General features: G+C 37.4%; 1 protein-coding gene across 1 annotated transcript in view; it reads right to left on the reverse strand.

Annotated features, from left to right (window-relative positions):
* The window catches only part of PRDM6 (PR/SET domain 6), an 84,585-nt gene that overhangs the window by 61,442 nt on the left and 5,924 nt on the right, over positions 1-17,219 (reverse strand). The window contains exon 2 of the mRNA XM_067568684.1: positions 11,320-11,627. Coding sequence (XP_067424785.1) covers positions 11,320-11,627 — 308 coding nt within the window. The remainder of the gene's footprint in view (positions 1-11,319; positions 11,628-17,219) is intronic.

Here is a 17,219-nt window from a genome sequence, read left to right on the forward strand (position 1 = left end):
TATAGATAGGGTTACTTCAAGCATTGTCCACTAATAAGTGCCTGGCAACCTCCCACACCTCACCCCTGCAATAACTTCCCTTTCCTGAATACCGCAATGAAGTTGAGGCCCAGGCTTGATGCGGAGTACCACTACTCACCTCCCCTTCAATTATGTTTGCACTAAAACTGCAGTGGAAACTGAGCAGCCTCAAGCCCCTCAGTTTCAAGGAATTGTGCCATGTCCCAAGATCTGGAATATATCAAGCCCTCATATGTTAGACCACAAACAAGGGAATGGGAGGCAGCAGGAACAATGCATTGGAACCAACACAGAGATTAGACCTCAAATTCATCATCAAAGGTCCCATCCCACAAGATGCTGAGCACCCCCTCTGTGGTACTCAGTAATCTGTGGGATCGGGATTTAAGGAAAGGTAGAGAGGAGAAGCTCACTGTCTGAACAGGTATAAGGATGAGGATGTTGCTGGTATACAAGGCTGAGATTTTAGTCTGGCATAGCTGCCCAAAAAGCTTACTGCAGCACTAAGTAAGAGTGGAATTTTTTAAACATGTTTCCACAAAGCTATTGAATTGTGTATGCATATCACTCAAAAGTCAACACTCTTTGTCAATGTCAATACTGCCTGCTACCATTACCTGCCTTGGCAAATGTTTTGAGAAGCTGTTTCAATGTCATCTCCTAACTCTGAACTTCGCTTGCAGCAGATGTGGTCAAGATATACAACTATTCCTATTATAAAAACTGTTCAACACTATCAAAACCATGTTTAAAGCATTAGTGCTCAGTCACCATACTTTAGAATATAGGGCTGATAATAATAAGTACATGAGTCATTCATACGGAGGTGACATAATTCAAATTAAATTAACTGCAAATACTAAGTATTTTGAAAGAAAATTAAGGCCTTATGTTTCGTGCTTTCACTACATTTGTTAAAGATTTCACCACAGGGTGGAGGGAGTTAGACCCAACTAAAATATGGACAAATAGAAGATCTCCCCAGAATTACAGCATGCACTAGAGCCAGCTATATCCAGAACTCTATTGGTCTTATTAACTTTCAGTGCAGCATCACTATCAGAGGTATAATATTGCATCACTGATGGTCTCCTAATTTGCATTTTTCTGAAGATGTATAGCAGGATGGGGTGGGAAGGAGTAGTTCCACTTAGCAGGTTTTCACCGATTCCATAGCTGAGTTGAAGTAATCTCGCTACCTCAGTGAGCGCCAGATCAGAGGAACACAAACATTCCCTATGGCACAATAAACTGTGCTCAAAGGCTGCCACTGATAATCCATCTTTTCTCACCTGTTGCTTCATTTGTCACAGGCTGTCTCTGAAAACCCTAAGACATGTAGATGCCACGGTGTCAATGTTTGTGGACAACAGATGGTTAAAATGTTCCACATAGCTCTATTATGAACAAAAGGTATTAATCTCACCTAGAGATTATGATCTCATCATAACAAAAAAGTTTTAATTTGAATCAATCCCTTATTTACAACATCATCTCAAAACTCAGAATCAGTGCACCATCTGGTCTGATTTGAGTCTTAAACCACCCAGGATATCCTCCTACGTTTACCACAGAAACTATACATTCAAGAATCCAAATTCACCACTGATGTAAACAGCCAGAGCTCCTTTGGTTTCAATATATCCTCATGCTGACCACAACAAGGTGAACCAACACGAGGCCAGCAGAGTCATCCAAACCGATCTTTGTGAAGCAAACAACACTGGTCATCTCTTATTGGGGGGATGACTTTATCAGCAACCAATCATGCAGGCAAGAAATGCTCCTGAACCCCAATCATTTATTCCCAAATAATTAAATATGTGTATATGCTACATATTCCCTTCTCCAATGGGAGCATTAGAAGGACAGAGTCATGTGGACATAACTGAAGCTAATTTTAAAACAACAGAAATCTCAGATCTCAGGCATATATAAATAAGAAGTTTTAAAAAAAATAGCAAACTAATGACTCCACTTTTAAAATTGCCTGATATAATGGGGCTCTACAGAGTAATATCTGCTACCATATTGCTCTGAAAATCTTTGTGGCAACACCATCAAACATTAATACCCTGACCCCCAAAAGTGACCCTCTGACATGACTGCAGGCAGCAAATAAAAAATAACAAACACATATATTAAAAATCATTTAAGGATTTTGACATAATCAGGACATTCGATTGGCTGAATATATTTAATCCTATATTTATTTATTTTACACAAAAGACATTTCAATACTACTATATTGTTTTAAGATTATTTTAAGATAATACTGAGAAAAGTTGCAGAGGGGTAGCCGTGTTAGTCTGTTTTCAGCAAAACAACCAGAGTTCTGTGGCACCTTAAAGACTAACTAATTTATCTGGGCATAAGCTTTCGTGGGCAGAAACCCAGCTTATGCCCAAATAAATTTGTTAGTGTTTAAGGTGCCACAGAACTCTTGTTGTTTTACTGAGAGAAAAAATTCTTAATTAGAATAATAGGCATTATTTTATTTTCAATTTCACTGCTTTATAAATAAATGCACAGTATAAAAAACAGTGGTCTCAAATTTCTTCAGTTGATATAATGAAGTCTCCATGACAGTTAATGCCTGATAGACTGACTCAGTTCTGCTTTACAGTTTCATATCTAAAACCAAAACTGTTAAGAGACACGCATATCTATACATACACACACACACGCACACATATTAGATAGATAGAGAGATGGATGGATGTGCTCTACATTAATAACACCTAGCTGAATTACAGTTACATTATTGCCTGGCATGTGACCATTTTGCCAAATCTGTGTAATAAATATGCAATATAATACACACAAGAAACAAACATGTTACAGATTTTTATAAAACACTAACAAGAGGAAAATGTATTCCTTTGATGCATATGTTTATCTAATTAAATACAATGTATTATTATGCAGTCACTGAAAATACAGTCCTTTTTCCAATCTAAAATGTTGGCCTCAGGTCAAGCTACAGCGTATCCATAATCAGGGTGCTTTTAAGGTAATTTTGTCCTAATCTTATCAAACCAGTGCTGGGCATGCACTGAGGAACAACCTAGAGGTTCTGTAGTGCTTTTCAGAGAAAATTCCAGCTTCTTATCTTGGAAAAATGCTGATTTAAGAACAGTGAGTAAAGCACTGCTGTATGGTATTCGCTCAGTCCTGAAAACCTGACTGAGGCAAAACTCCCATTGACATCAATGAGAGTTTTGTCTAAGCAAGAACTGACTAAGGACTGCAGGATTTGACCCTATATGTCCATAATCTACAAGTGGCCTGACACAAATGAATTGGTTGCTAGCTATGTTTGCCTGACCATAACCTACATTTTTCAAAAATAATGTCCTGCATGTTAAGGTGACAATGTCCAGATATTTTTATCAGGCATAGTTCTGATTTTTCACGCATACAGAGAACATTATAGTTTTTGTGGTTAATGGTTAAACACTTAGTGGATGTATTGTATTTGTTCTGGTATAGGAACACTTACTTCAAGGATGTGTTCTCATTGTGACATAATGTCTTTATTATGTCTTCTAGAAATAATTGACCTAAATCAAGTTACTATACAGTATATCTATTGGTTAATTAGAACTTTAAGAAGCAACAAATAAAACATATTATTGACTTTTATATCTTCAATCAAATAAATATTTACAGCTGCAATTTGCAAAAGTTATTTACCTTTCAATAATGGATCACACAGAGAATATGCACTATGGACTCAAATGAATGTCTAGATCAGCAGCAAACAAATTGCAGGTGAAGGGAGGAAAAAAAGCTTTCCAGCTAGCATTGCAGCCTATAAATAGCATGCCATCTTCTGTGGGTTTCCTTTAAAGATGTGTGCTCTTTTAGGTTAGTAGACTTATTTCAATGCATAATTGACCTTGAGATGGAGAACAACCTCATGGTAGAGAGGCATCCTATTTTAGTGAACAATGACTATAGATATTAGAGGACATGCCTGTTGTCAATGCTCATTGCTGCAACCTGCCTATACCACACTGGGACAATCAATTTTGTAAATGATTGCAATAATCAAGGAAATTGCCTAATTTATAAATCCTTGCATACAGCATTTTAATGGATTCTTACATTTTAATGCTGATGCCTTCAGAGCTAAATGAATTGTTGTCCAAGCTGTCATTACACAAAATGATAAAAACATTCAGTCTTGTAGGTAACTACATCTCATGGATATTCAGACCACCAGCACACAATCACTCATTAGTGACTTCTATGATAGTTTTGCATTCCAGAACAACAGGAACAGTGAAAACCCAGTTTTCTTGTGAATGAGCCTTTGCTGAAATCGCTGACGAAAGTTTTGGAATTTATATGAATCACTTAAAGCTGAAAATGTTAATCTTTAATTAAAGTATTCTTAAAATGTCCCTAGTTTTCCTTGCACTGACATTTTGCTTTTCTTCTTTTTCCATATCGTAATACGCTACCTCATTTCTGTAACTAAGGGCCAGTTCTAATGCATAAACTTTATGATCATGAATCATATAAACATAAGCAATGTTAATACTAAAATAGCACAAATGCAAAGCCCAGTGCCATAAGCTGTTATTAACAGGTAATTCTATTAAATCCACCTGAAACTTACTCTACTTACTTAACCCGGTTCCACAGATGTACTTATACATAGATGGCTATTTTCAGTTAAACCTTGAGCAATTGATTTCAGCCAATAGTGTGCTGTCAGTACTTTACTTACTGCTCAATCTCACTAACCTGACATTTATGGTGTACTGATTGGCCTCTGTCAGTGGTGGAGGTTGTAAATTCACTTTGAAAAGCTTTGTGTTAACAGCCTTCAACCAGGCTCTGAGACGAGTACAGCAGGCAGGCTGACAATTGCTCGACCTCCTGCCCTTATTACAGTGAGTAAATCAGGCTTTGAGCCATTAGGCTGGAGCCTGAGGCCTACACAAAAAGGATTGACATGACTAAAGGTCAACCTCTGTCACACATGTGTAACAATTTGGATAATGGAATTCTGTAACTTATCTGAAAAAGGTGGCAAATGCTTAGGAGGAAAGTGTATGTTAGACTGGATTTTCCAGCTTTTATGTTAAGTAGTTATTCAAGAGTCTGTATTTTAAAGTCAATACACATCTGAGGTCATGAAATCTGAGAGGATAAAAAGTGTAAAGAAGTGATTTAGACAATTCTGTGAAATACTGAACATCTTTTCCATACTGAAAAATTTGTTCTGCATTTAGGCACAATGGATTTTTGTAATGGTATCTATCACCAATATATTATTGGCATCAGATATGCAATATATTTTGGGTATCCATACACCTTATTAAAGTCCTACCTTTATTTATTCACATTTAATCAAAAGTCAATACAAATAATTCACAGTTCATGGTACCATAAATTAGGAGTAATTTCATGCCTTAAAAACTAGAATTTCTCCAACAATGAAAATTGCTTTTACTAACAAGTGAAAATTATAAAGATTATGTTCAAATGATTCCAGAATTTCATGTTACCATGATACAATCTCTTTTGATCCACAAGGGAAACTACTGTGTCAAATGAGGACATGCATGAACTTTTGATTTATTTTATATATATATATTTTAATTTCATTTTGATATTTTTGAGCATTACATAATAAAATTCACAAGACGCCATGAGAAAAACCAACAGTTATTGCAAGGCCTCAGAATTTACAAAAGATTTTTTTCTGAGAGGATGGGATTAGAGGGTGAATCTCTCTCTCTTTTTTTTTGTTTGTTTGTTTGTTTTGTTGTGTGGATTAGGTAGTCTTATTTTTAATAATTGCTGATATTATGCCCAATCCATCTGCCATTCAAAGGTTTTACAAAGCTTCATTCTCTTCAATGGGACCAGGATTGGGCCCTACCGTCAAGCTAAATTAATTTTTTGCTATATGTGTTTTCAGATTTGTGTGCCTAGAGATATAATAGGTGTATCAATGAAACAGATACATTGAAGACAGAGGTATGAATGACTCATAACAAACGGATAAGATGTTCCTAATGAGAAACATCAAATGGGCTAAATTAGATTGTCTGATTACAGGAAACTATGTTAAACATAAGCTTTTGTATTTGAAATCAAAGTAATTTCAGATACAGTTTTGGATTTAAATGCTTCAGTAAGGAATCTATAAATTACTAAAGATACTGGGAGAAAGGTGATAGTAAATGATCATGAAAACCTGACTGGAGCAAGCTACTTTATAGCATCTTAACACAATTATCTCCTAAGGTACATAAATTAAAGACACTGTGACCCTGAATGTGATCTTACTGAACTTCCAGCTTGCTGAGTTACTGAACACAATACTAGCAATATTTCTTCTAATACATAGTAGAGGGTTTTACTACACACACACACACACACACACACACACACACACACACACACACATATAAAAGACTATATAAAGGCATCTTATCATAATATGAGGCAAAAAAACAACAGCACCAGATGTTACTACTGCATAAATTTAAGACATAATAGTAACATCGCTAAGGTTTATTTTCAGGGCAAAATTATTTGAATTTCATGACCATGACATATTTGAAACAGAGTTGACAAGCCCTCTAGAATATCAGATGATGGATTGCTGAGAAACATAATTTTCACTTTAATAGAACTATGGCATGTACTTAATTCTGTCCCCTGTTGCTTTTGCTATATCAGGCGAATCTAGGCCAAAACTACATCTTAGGGAATATGAATGCCTGTGTATCACTATAACTGGAATGAGTGCTTAATTTAAAGGTAATGGCTCTTTCTATAGATGAATATACACAAATGTGTACAGTACACAGTCTATGGGGTCTGGCTAATATATGTCTGTAGTTCTTATCTTGCTCTCACTGAAGTCCATAGAAAAATTCTCATTTTCTGGGAACAGAACACCCAGACACATGGTACCATATTGAAAGGACAGGAGAACTTGTCCTTGTACGAGTGCCAATTTATGCTGTCCATTTTGAGGGAGAAACAGAACTACTGTATTATCATTTTGCAACTATTAATAAACCTAATTTTATGTGTGTTTTTGTATTCACCTCTTTAAATAAAACAAACAACAATAAAAGGTAAAATCTACACATAAAAGCAAAACTTTAAACTACATCTAAAATTATGACATAAAATCAAACCACAATCAAGTGTAACAATATAGTTGATATACCCTTGAATCTCTCAAGAACAATTATTTAATTAATTTCCAGCATATAACACTGACGCAGGCAAAATGTTATCAGTACAAAGAGGAAAAGGAAACTATGAGATCCAATCCTTCAATATAGATATCTCTGCAATTGCAAAAAAATTTGATCAAAATGGTTCTACTATTATTTATTTTTGAGGAAAAAAGCCATTTATCATTCAGTTGTTTCTAGGATTTATGGAGTCTGAAAAACTTCAACTACTAAAACTTCTGTATTTTATTCCAATATAATTTTAAGTGTATCCCATATGCATTCCTTAAGTCTAGTCTTATTAAATGCTGATGTTAAACAGAAAGGGGAAACCATGTGCAACTAGATTAATTTATCTCTAGGGAATAAGGACACATTAATAATTGAGATAATGTTTTCATATATGTTAGAATCAAGTATGCCTTTTCACTTCTTTATTAGAAAACACATTAAGGGAAAATTATCTCATTCTCATCAATAAGACCTAATTGCTGAGAAAGTCTCTGTTTTCTTTGCAATAACATTAGAAAAGGATTGTTCACATTACCTCAAAATGAAAAAAAAAAGATCAGAAATGTTACCAAGTACTGTTGGAATAAATGCCTGTATTACCAAAGAGAATGTTTACTTAATACACCCAATACTGTTTTTGTTTTAAACAAATCAGAGTTTATTGTATTTTCATAAAATGCAAGCAAACCCTAGATTGAAGTGGGCCAAAGGGGAAACGGGCGGGGGGGGGGGGAAAGAGAGGGGGTGGAGAGGGAAGAGAGACAGACAACCACAATTGAAATGACTTATATTTTTGGCTTTCTGAAGACTTGATCTTATTGTAGGCTATAAAAAATTATCTTGGTTAATTGTTAAAGAACTCTATAATTTCTTATGAACACCCATAGGTGTCAAGATATGTTGAGAAGTAATGGAATGGTATTTAATTTACTCCGAATTGCTGTACATTGAGCTATATGGATTACATATAAAGCAAACATCGAGTGCATGGTGGGAGCACTCAGGCAGACAGACCAAAGACTACGTCCATGGTGTTGAACTATACATCAAACGCAATGATCCTGATGTTTGCCACGACAAAGGAAATAAAAAAGCACCAAATCTATACCTATGCTTAATTGTTTTTGGAATAGCTCTTCAGTTTATTTAGCACACACTGAAAACAATAAAGAGCTGTAAATTGAAACAAAAATCCATCAACTTAACTTTGAAATGCCAGGAGAAAAAAATATTAGAAATCTATTTAGAGTCCTGAAAAGAAAAAGATAAGTTACCTCAATAAGATCCATCAGGACTTTAATATTGAATTACTCATCTGTAGTCACTTTTACATTTGAATCTGATTTTAAAAGATAGCTAGAAGGGAATTAACTACAGCCATGATTTTATAAAAGGGACAATTATGATCCTTTAATTTTTTTATCTGATTTTATCTACATTTTACTATGTGAGAGATAGAATAGACTGTATTCTTTTAGTAACTCATTATATTTTTCCATTATTTTACTTTTATTCATAGAAATCTCTTAGTAAACCTGCAAATTCTTCCTGACGTCCTTCCTTTGCTATATTTTTTCTTTAATAAACATCAGTATTCAGAAAATAAAATGTACCACTTTGAGGGTCAAAATAAATGAAGAATGGCTAAAACTTGGAGGTTTTGTGATCCTTGCGTTTTCTTTTTGTATTTGCATAAATAGTCTGAGTTCATAAGTCCTCCCCCCCCACAGCCTATTTTTTCTTTCAAAGATTGTTCAATTCAAAAACACATACACATCATTTTTCTGCCTAAATGGAAGCCTTCACAATGTGCTTGGGATAGAAGAACAAACCAGCACAAAGCTCAGGTGACACTTGTAGCTGGACTGTATTTGGGATATACATCAGTACAATATTTATTTTTTCATTAATATTTTTTCTGCTTTGCTCTCTGATCTTCCCTTCCACTGCCTCTTGTTGCCCTCTGGTTTTCACTAAATATTTTTCCATTTCCTCTCTGTTTCTCTCCCCACACTGTCTCTTGTCAGTGTCTTTATCAGAGGACACAAGTAATGCACACATTTCAATTGAACTTTCAAAACCACAATATTTAAGTGAACCTGAAATTAGGCTAAAAAGTCCCATTGACTTCAAGAGGGCCAGAATTTCACCCAATGCACTTTGACACATGTTGGGGCTGATCTTTCAGCCTTTATGTGAAACTCGTGCTGGTCTCAATGGCAGGTTTTGTAAGGATTGCAGCAAAGGGCCTTGGGCATATAATTATTTATTTATTTGTATTGTGGCCAGGCCTAGGAGCCCAAGTCATCTATCAAGGGCCCGATAGTGCTAGGTGCTGTTCCAACACATAATAAAATGATGCCCCTGGCCCAAAAAGCTTCCAGGTTTGTTGTGAATGAGAACAGTACATATTTGCATGCTTGAATCCATAATACCAAACATCTAGTAACAATCCTTATGACAGTTATAAATACACTTGGAGACTAATGCACTCCACTGAAGGCAGTGGACAGACTCCCATTCTCTTCTGTGGGCTTTGGATCAGGTCCCTAAGTAGCAAACACTCCTCTAAGTTCACTATCTCAGCAAGTTAACAGTGATGATGATTTTGCTTGTTAGGTGCATGGTTGGAGCCACTGATTTCACAAATGCCTCCTCCTCTTCTGGACAAATGGCACAATCCTACCAACTATCCATAGATGTCATTCTCCTTGATTACAATGGGAATTCCTTCCACAGAGGACTTACAGAATCAGGCATGACATTTTCCAGCACAATAAAAAACTGTTTTTAAAAATCAAGAAACAAAAATATCTTAGAAATTATATTATGAATTAAGGAGAAATGAGTAGCAAAAGGACAGGGAGGTCAGGATGCCATTCCCCTTTTCATAATAAACACTTAATTTAATAAATACTGGGACATGATGAGGGTGGGAAGAGGGTACTTTTATTAGCTGTTTATTGTTAAAACTCTGTCTAAAATCAGCACACTTTTTCTTTTTCTTTTTTTTTAAACTAATTTATCAAAATCCAAAACTGCTTGACACAATCATCAGTGTAAAAATTATAGCTTCCTAGCCGGCATAATATGGAGGCTAGTTTTCAACTTGAAGATCATTTGTACAGCTGAATTTTGAACTTCTGAAAATAGGGATTCCTCAAATGATGCCTCACTGGCAAACCTTTAGTTATAGTAGAATAGTAACTGGGGAAGCACCTGTAAGGCCAAAGGAATGCAATACAGATTTTATGATTTCTTAAACCAGCCTGGAATCTACAGCCAAGGTTCATCTGAAGTAAACCAAGCTTCCAAATCTTGAAATGCCTTTACACTGATCGTCAGCATTACTACCAAATAGCATTGCATATCCCTTTCAAAAAGATAGCTATGAAGAAGGAATTGCCAACAAACAAACAAACAAACAAACAAACAAAAAGACTAAACCTGGATTCTGAACTAGGATGTTGCTCACAGTACCACAGGTGGGATGGTCAAAACTCAGCACCCGAGCCAAGAGTTCTAAGTGGTGGGTGACTACCCGCATCTTTAAAACGGATGTGCAACAAACAGGAACTTGATTCCCATCACATTTCCAGGCCACAAAGATGACTGGTCTCAGCACGCAATGTGCCATCTCAATCTGAGTGCCTGCCACTCAAATCAAGATGGAGCGACACATATGGGGGAGCAACCAGTCACCTCCCTAGGCTGCAGCCACTTGGATAAAGATGAAAAAAGCACTGTTTGCTGGGACCATAGCCTCCTCAGGCCACATGTCCATATCAAAGATAAGAAAACGTGCAGTTATCTGCCCTTTTTTATGCAAACTAGGTGCAGCTCTAAGATTTCTATTAATTTGCCAATGGCACCCTCAGTTGCAGAAAGTGTAGGCAAGCCTTTCAGGCATATATTAGTAATTACACATTTACATCCACTGTGGGGCTTTTGGGTCAGATCCATCTAGCCACGACATACGATGGACCTATTACATTGTCCTCCATACAATGACACTTGATATAGACTTTGAAAAAAAAATCAAACTTCTATAAGAAACGGAAAGATGACTTACTTCCCAGAGGTGCTGCGTGTTCCTGATGGCTCCCATTTGAACCTTCTCTGGCAGAAGGACGATTCCCTGGAAAGGCCCAATCCAGGTGCCTTGCTGGATTCTTTGAGCAGCGCAGATGCCGTAAGCCAGACCAGGCACAGTGCTGGTGCACAGACATACTTCCCGGGGGAGGTCCCTGAGCCATTCAGGGATCTCAGGTGGAGGTGCTGCTGCTGCTGCACTGCTAGTGCCCACTAGGCGGCGCAGAGAGTGAAGAGGCCCATGCATGGGGCACTCACCATTGCGGTTATCAGCACACATATCACATCCTGTGAGGCAAATAGGAGAAAGAGTAATTAACTTGGTGTCATCAGGCTACTACCATCATCTCCACCACAGGCAAGAACACACAGACTCCTCTACTTTTTCATTCATGTACAGGCATCTAAACACACACACGCACACTTCTGCACGTTGCTTACTCCCTTCTCCTAACCTCACCTTTAAAAAAGGAATGCAAGAGGCTCAGCAGACTCTGTATACATTCTGCAAGCACAATGTATTCATAGACCTGCCAAGCCTCACTCATTGGGTCAGAGTTTTTAAGATTAAGTTTTGTGATTAATATAAAGGTTGTTTTAAACCATCTTCCTCTTGTGATGAAGGATTCTGTAATATACTTCAATAAGGCATTTCATATCTCATTCATGATTTTTTTGAAGCCCCCCTCATTCATCTTGCCACTGCTCAGTTCAAGAGTGTTATTGGAATGGAATTTAATTTGATCCTTATTTCTTACAAAACATTAGCTCTAGTTCCACATTACCATGTGCATGTATGTATGCTTACTTCATGAAAAGAAATAAAGGAAAACTCTGAATGGTAAACTGTATTTATGAAATCGTATTCATTTGCTTACTTACAGTTTAATCTGACCTTCCCCTGAAACTACAAAACAACTTTAAGAACATTGTTTTATTTACAACAATACATGTTTAATGTCTATCATATGCAGATGAGGATCATGATAATCAGAGCATGCTTGGTATTGCAATCAGTTCCTAACAAAAAGACCAGTGTGTTAAAATACTGATTTCATTAACTACCACCATTAATGATGGTTCTATATTTTGGGAAGATCTGACTGGAAATTTTCTTTTATAAGCAAAAAAAATTTGGAAAGTGTTTCCATTACACATTTCTACGTATGCCATGAATGCTCGACTTCCAGGAAAATGTTTTATGCTCAGGAAATCTATTTCTCTGGAGATACATTGAGTTAATGTAATAATAAATCTATTGAACTATGTTACTGTCCTCGGCACATTTTACATCTTGTAGCACAATTAAAGTTTTCATATGAATCTATTCCAGAAATACAAACAAAAAGCAATAATTATACTATAGTATACACAGCAATTTACGGTTCTTGCCCTAATAATTTTACATTGGCCACATGCATTTTTATAAAAATAAAACAAACTATTCACCAAAGGGGCTAGGGTTTAGTAGGCTAACCCACAGATTTGGCATAGTTAGACTCCCTGGAACCACAGGTTCAAATCCTAGCAGAACTGACTCAATCTTTCTTCCTTCCAAGGTAGATGAATTGAGTAGTTCCATGCCACTTATTATGTTGGAGTATTTCAGGTGAAACCTTAAAAAAAACCTTCTGTCTACTCTGCATGGATATTAAGGACTATATTTTCAAAATACAGTCTCTATTTGTGCATTCACAGAAGTTAGTTAAGTCAGCATTGAAGTGGCAAATAGTTCCCCACAGATTTGCCAGGAAATGATGCCACACAGACAACTGTCCATCAACCGCTCCCTTCTCTACCAGCGCCCTCTTCAAACTGTGTCAGTTGTGTCACTGACATTCACCTTCCACTTCTATGCTGACTACTCCTATGGGCCAATATTTGCACACCTTTCATTTCCTCAAAGCCAAAATTTCTAAACTACTTTGAGATCCTCTGATGTGAAATGTGCTTTTTAAATATAAAAATATTATTATGCAGGGGATTTTTTTATTAAAAATATTTTACTTCAGTATATCATTATAATCTATTTGTTTATGAAATCTCATTAAAACCCATACCAAATATTGTGTGTAAATAAAAATATTTGTACCTGATTTTTGTCAATAACTTTTTTTATTTTTAATACAAATGTAAAAATTAACAGGAAAGTATATATTATACAAGAAAAATTATATCATATCAGATAAATTCATTGCCTCTCTTTCTCACAGAAAAATCTGAATTAATCACTCACTAGTGGGAGGATAATTATGTAGCAAACATCCTCCATACCAATTACCAAAAGCAAACACACAACTAGGTGATAAAGCATAACAAATCTATGTTTGAATTTTCGAAGCTTATTTGGAAAATAGAGAAAAATATCACAACATCCTACCTTCCTTCCCCCCCCCCCCCCCCCCCCCCCCGAAGCCTAAGGGTCAAGGAATGACTGTTATGGCCCCAATCCTGCATTTCTTGCATGCCAAAACTTACACAGTCTGCAACTGGAGTTTGACACATGCAGGTATACTGTACCAGGCCCCAAATGGAAAAAAGGCAACTGTCAATTAAGTACTCTTTTTTTAAAAAAAAAACTGATTTATCATAATGTAATCTACAAAGAAAATATTTTATAGGAAAGTCCCAGAATTTAGGGAAAAGATGGCTAATCAAGATCTCAGCACACAGAGCAGGCCCTTGAACGAGGAATAATTTGTACTCTGCTTGATGATGTGTAACCTTCTCCCAGAATCCTGATTATTAATGATCCTCTTGGAGACACCATGTCTACAGAACAACTTCAATAAATGAAGCCAAGGCATCTTCTTGACTCTGTCCAGGCAACTCCAGTATCAACTGCCACCAGGTACACATTATTTCTCTCACACACACAACTTTTAGAACCTCCCCTGAATGGTGATTTATGCACTGTATTCTGTATTTGACTATGCATGTGAATTAGTAGCTTGAAAACAACTTTTTAGCACTCTCTATCACCAAGAAACAGAGACTGGGAATTTGAAGAAGAATATAAATGGATGCTATGTCACTGTCACTTGGCCCCAAGAGGTTTTCAAAGGGTGCTGCTGTTCCCTTTCCCCAAACTACTCCCAGGGAGCAGTAATAGGAGATGTTTGGCAGCTGCAGAATCTTGTCTGATGTGTCTCTTCCCTTTTATTCCTGTTAAGGTTGAAAGACTGAAAAGCTGGATATTTTCCAAAACTGGGCTGGCTAGAGACTCTGGTGTAAATGGGAAGGGAATTGGCAGTGCATTGTAAGTCTGTCATTAACGCTAAGCAAGATCTAAATCAGGGGTGTCACACTCATTTGCTATGGCGGGCCAGATTTGAATTAAATGTCCTTCAAGTGGGCCATACATACCATAAATCGAAATACTAGGCACAACCATTTTTATGTAGTATTATATTTTATTTGCTAGATATCAGCGATATAAGAACTGCAGTAAATTCACTTCTACAACTACTATTTTACGATTAAAAGAATCGATCAATAATTAAGAATTCTAGTACTGCGCGATGCCCCAAGACCACACCGTCCCTCTCCCGCCTTTCGGAGCGCTGTGCCTCGTGCACACAGCGCTCCACGCGCTGCCGCCAGAGTACACAGATCTCGTGGCAGTGTGTGACGCCGCGACATCTCGCGGCGTTGTACTGTCTGGCGACAGCGCACAACGCTGTGACATCTCGCGGTAGCGCGCGACGCCGCCAGAGAGTACAACGCTGCAAGATGTTGCGGCAATGTGAGCTGCCACCAGGGGCTGGACCAAAGAGGTTGGTGGGCCATATCTGGCCAGCGGGCTGGATGTTTGACCCCCCTGATCTAGATCATTCATGCTCTTAGTCAAATGCTTAAAAATATGTAACTGGATTTTATTTAATTAAAATACAATTGAAGCAAGTTTCCAAGAAGTGGAAGCCCTTGACTATATATTTTACCTTGCTTTGGGGACATTGCTATTGTACTTGCCTTTTCCTTTATTGTGCCTCTTATTTTTATCTGATGATGCTCAGGAAACTTTGAAGCATCATATTTTTCAGCCCCTCCTACTCACTTGGTTCATCCAACTAAAACCAGCCATAATGAATGGTGGCGTCCTTCACATCAGAGGACAAGGAAAAAAGTCCTTACTCTCAAGTAATGGGGGTGGAGAATGAAGAAGCTTAATTTCTAGAACATGAGAATTGCTGATCCGAAACAGCCCAATGGTCCATCTAGTGCAGAATCTTCACACAGTAGCCACTCGCTGGATACATCAAAACAAAGTGTAATATAGTGGACATAATTGTTTGATAACATACCAATGGGAAATTGTCTTCTACCCCTCACTTGTGATCAACTTACACCCTGAAGTTTGAGGATTCTACTACACTGCTGGAGTTTTCCAAAAAATCTGTGTACAAAATAAATGCAGAAAGGCCTTGCTGACCTTTCTGTAAGTGGTAGGGTAGTCCTGAGCTTTTCAGAAGGGCTGCCATCCAGGGCAGTAAGTAGCATACCACTGTGTCCGCCCCACATTTTGGCCCTAATGGATCCAAAGGAGTTCTGGTAACGAACACTACAGGCTTCATCTAAAGCATGTTGAAGTCAATGGGAATATTTCCACTGACTTCAACAGACTGTGGATCAGACCCTAATTCAGGAAGAGAAGCCTGACGGAGGTAGCTGTAGAAATCAGAGATTTGATGGAAATGGGCGACTGCAGCCAAAACTGGGTGTTTCCTGCTAAAATTCAGCAGCTACCTCACTGGGAATGCTGGCGCTCACAAATGAGAATGCAGCCAGACTCTCAGGAGAGAGCGCAGTTTCTCACTCTATAGCCCCACACTCTGTTGATGGGAGGAATAAGGGGAAGGAAGGGCCAAGGGAAAAAATTAAATGATCTATTCTAGGAGTTGTTTGCTATGGTAGTGCAATATTTTTATCATGTATTTTGCCCCCATCCAAAAACTGCCACTAAATGAATACGCCATAATGTCTGCAATATAACTCCACGCACATACGCGTATAAATCTCAGACTCAAGCACAAAGGAAGAACACATCATTGCCCCCAAAAGGCACATGCACAGCTTCAAATCACACTGTAATCTGAATAACAGCAGCACTGTATATTTAAAAGGAAAGCAGAGTGGATGAAGGAAGTTCTTGACAGTGCGCATAGAAACCAACATAATGGTATAAGCCAACTAACCAGCTGTAACAATAAATGAAAGAAAATACATATCATCTCAGCAATAATGTGTTTCAAAGGTGCAGTTATGCTGGATACCTGCAGTTTGCTCTTATTGAAGAAGTTTGGCCTTTGACCTTATGCTTCATGATTCACTAGGAATCTGCAGGTACCCTGTATAATTGCCCATCATTTCAAACGTTATTGCCAACGTATAAATATAAATCATACATACTAACCCCATCTCTCTGTGTAGACAGATAATATACATGCCTGGGAGGAAGAGTGGTCTTGGTGCTTAAGGGCCTGAACTGGGAGTCAGGAGGCCTGCACTTTGGTTTCCTGTCTGCTAAAGACCTTTTATGTGACTTTTGGAAAGCCACTTAATCTCCCTGTGTTTCTGTTTCCTCATTGGTCACCTAGAATTAATATGTGCCTTCTTCACAGAGGTGTTTGCAAGACAAATTCATCACAAAGTGTGAAGTGCTTTGAGATCCTCTTGTGCAAAAAAAAAAACCCCCAAACCCATGCCAAAGAGCTTTTTTGCCTTGCTCTTTGGGAGGGGGAGGGTGACCTCTTTCTTTCTCTTTTGCCCATTTTTCCTGTTGCCAGATTGGCTTATTCTTTATGAGATTCTGTGCCAAATCATTTTATTCAGTATGATTATTCATTATTTATATATTGCGGCTTTAACTTTTGTACAGCA

Source organism: Emydura macquarii, unplaced genomic scaffold (assembly GCF_026122565.2).
Source record: "Emydura macquarii macquarii isolate MOO-44397 ecotype Brisbane River unplaced genomic scaffold, CSIRO-AGI_Emac_v2 contig_2897, whole genome shotgun sequence".
Classification (NCBI taxonomy): Eukaryota; Metazoa; Chordata; order Testudines; family Chelidae; genus Emydura; species Emydura macquarii.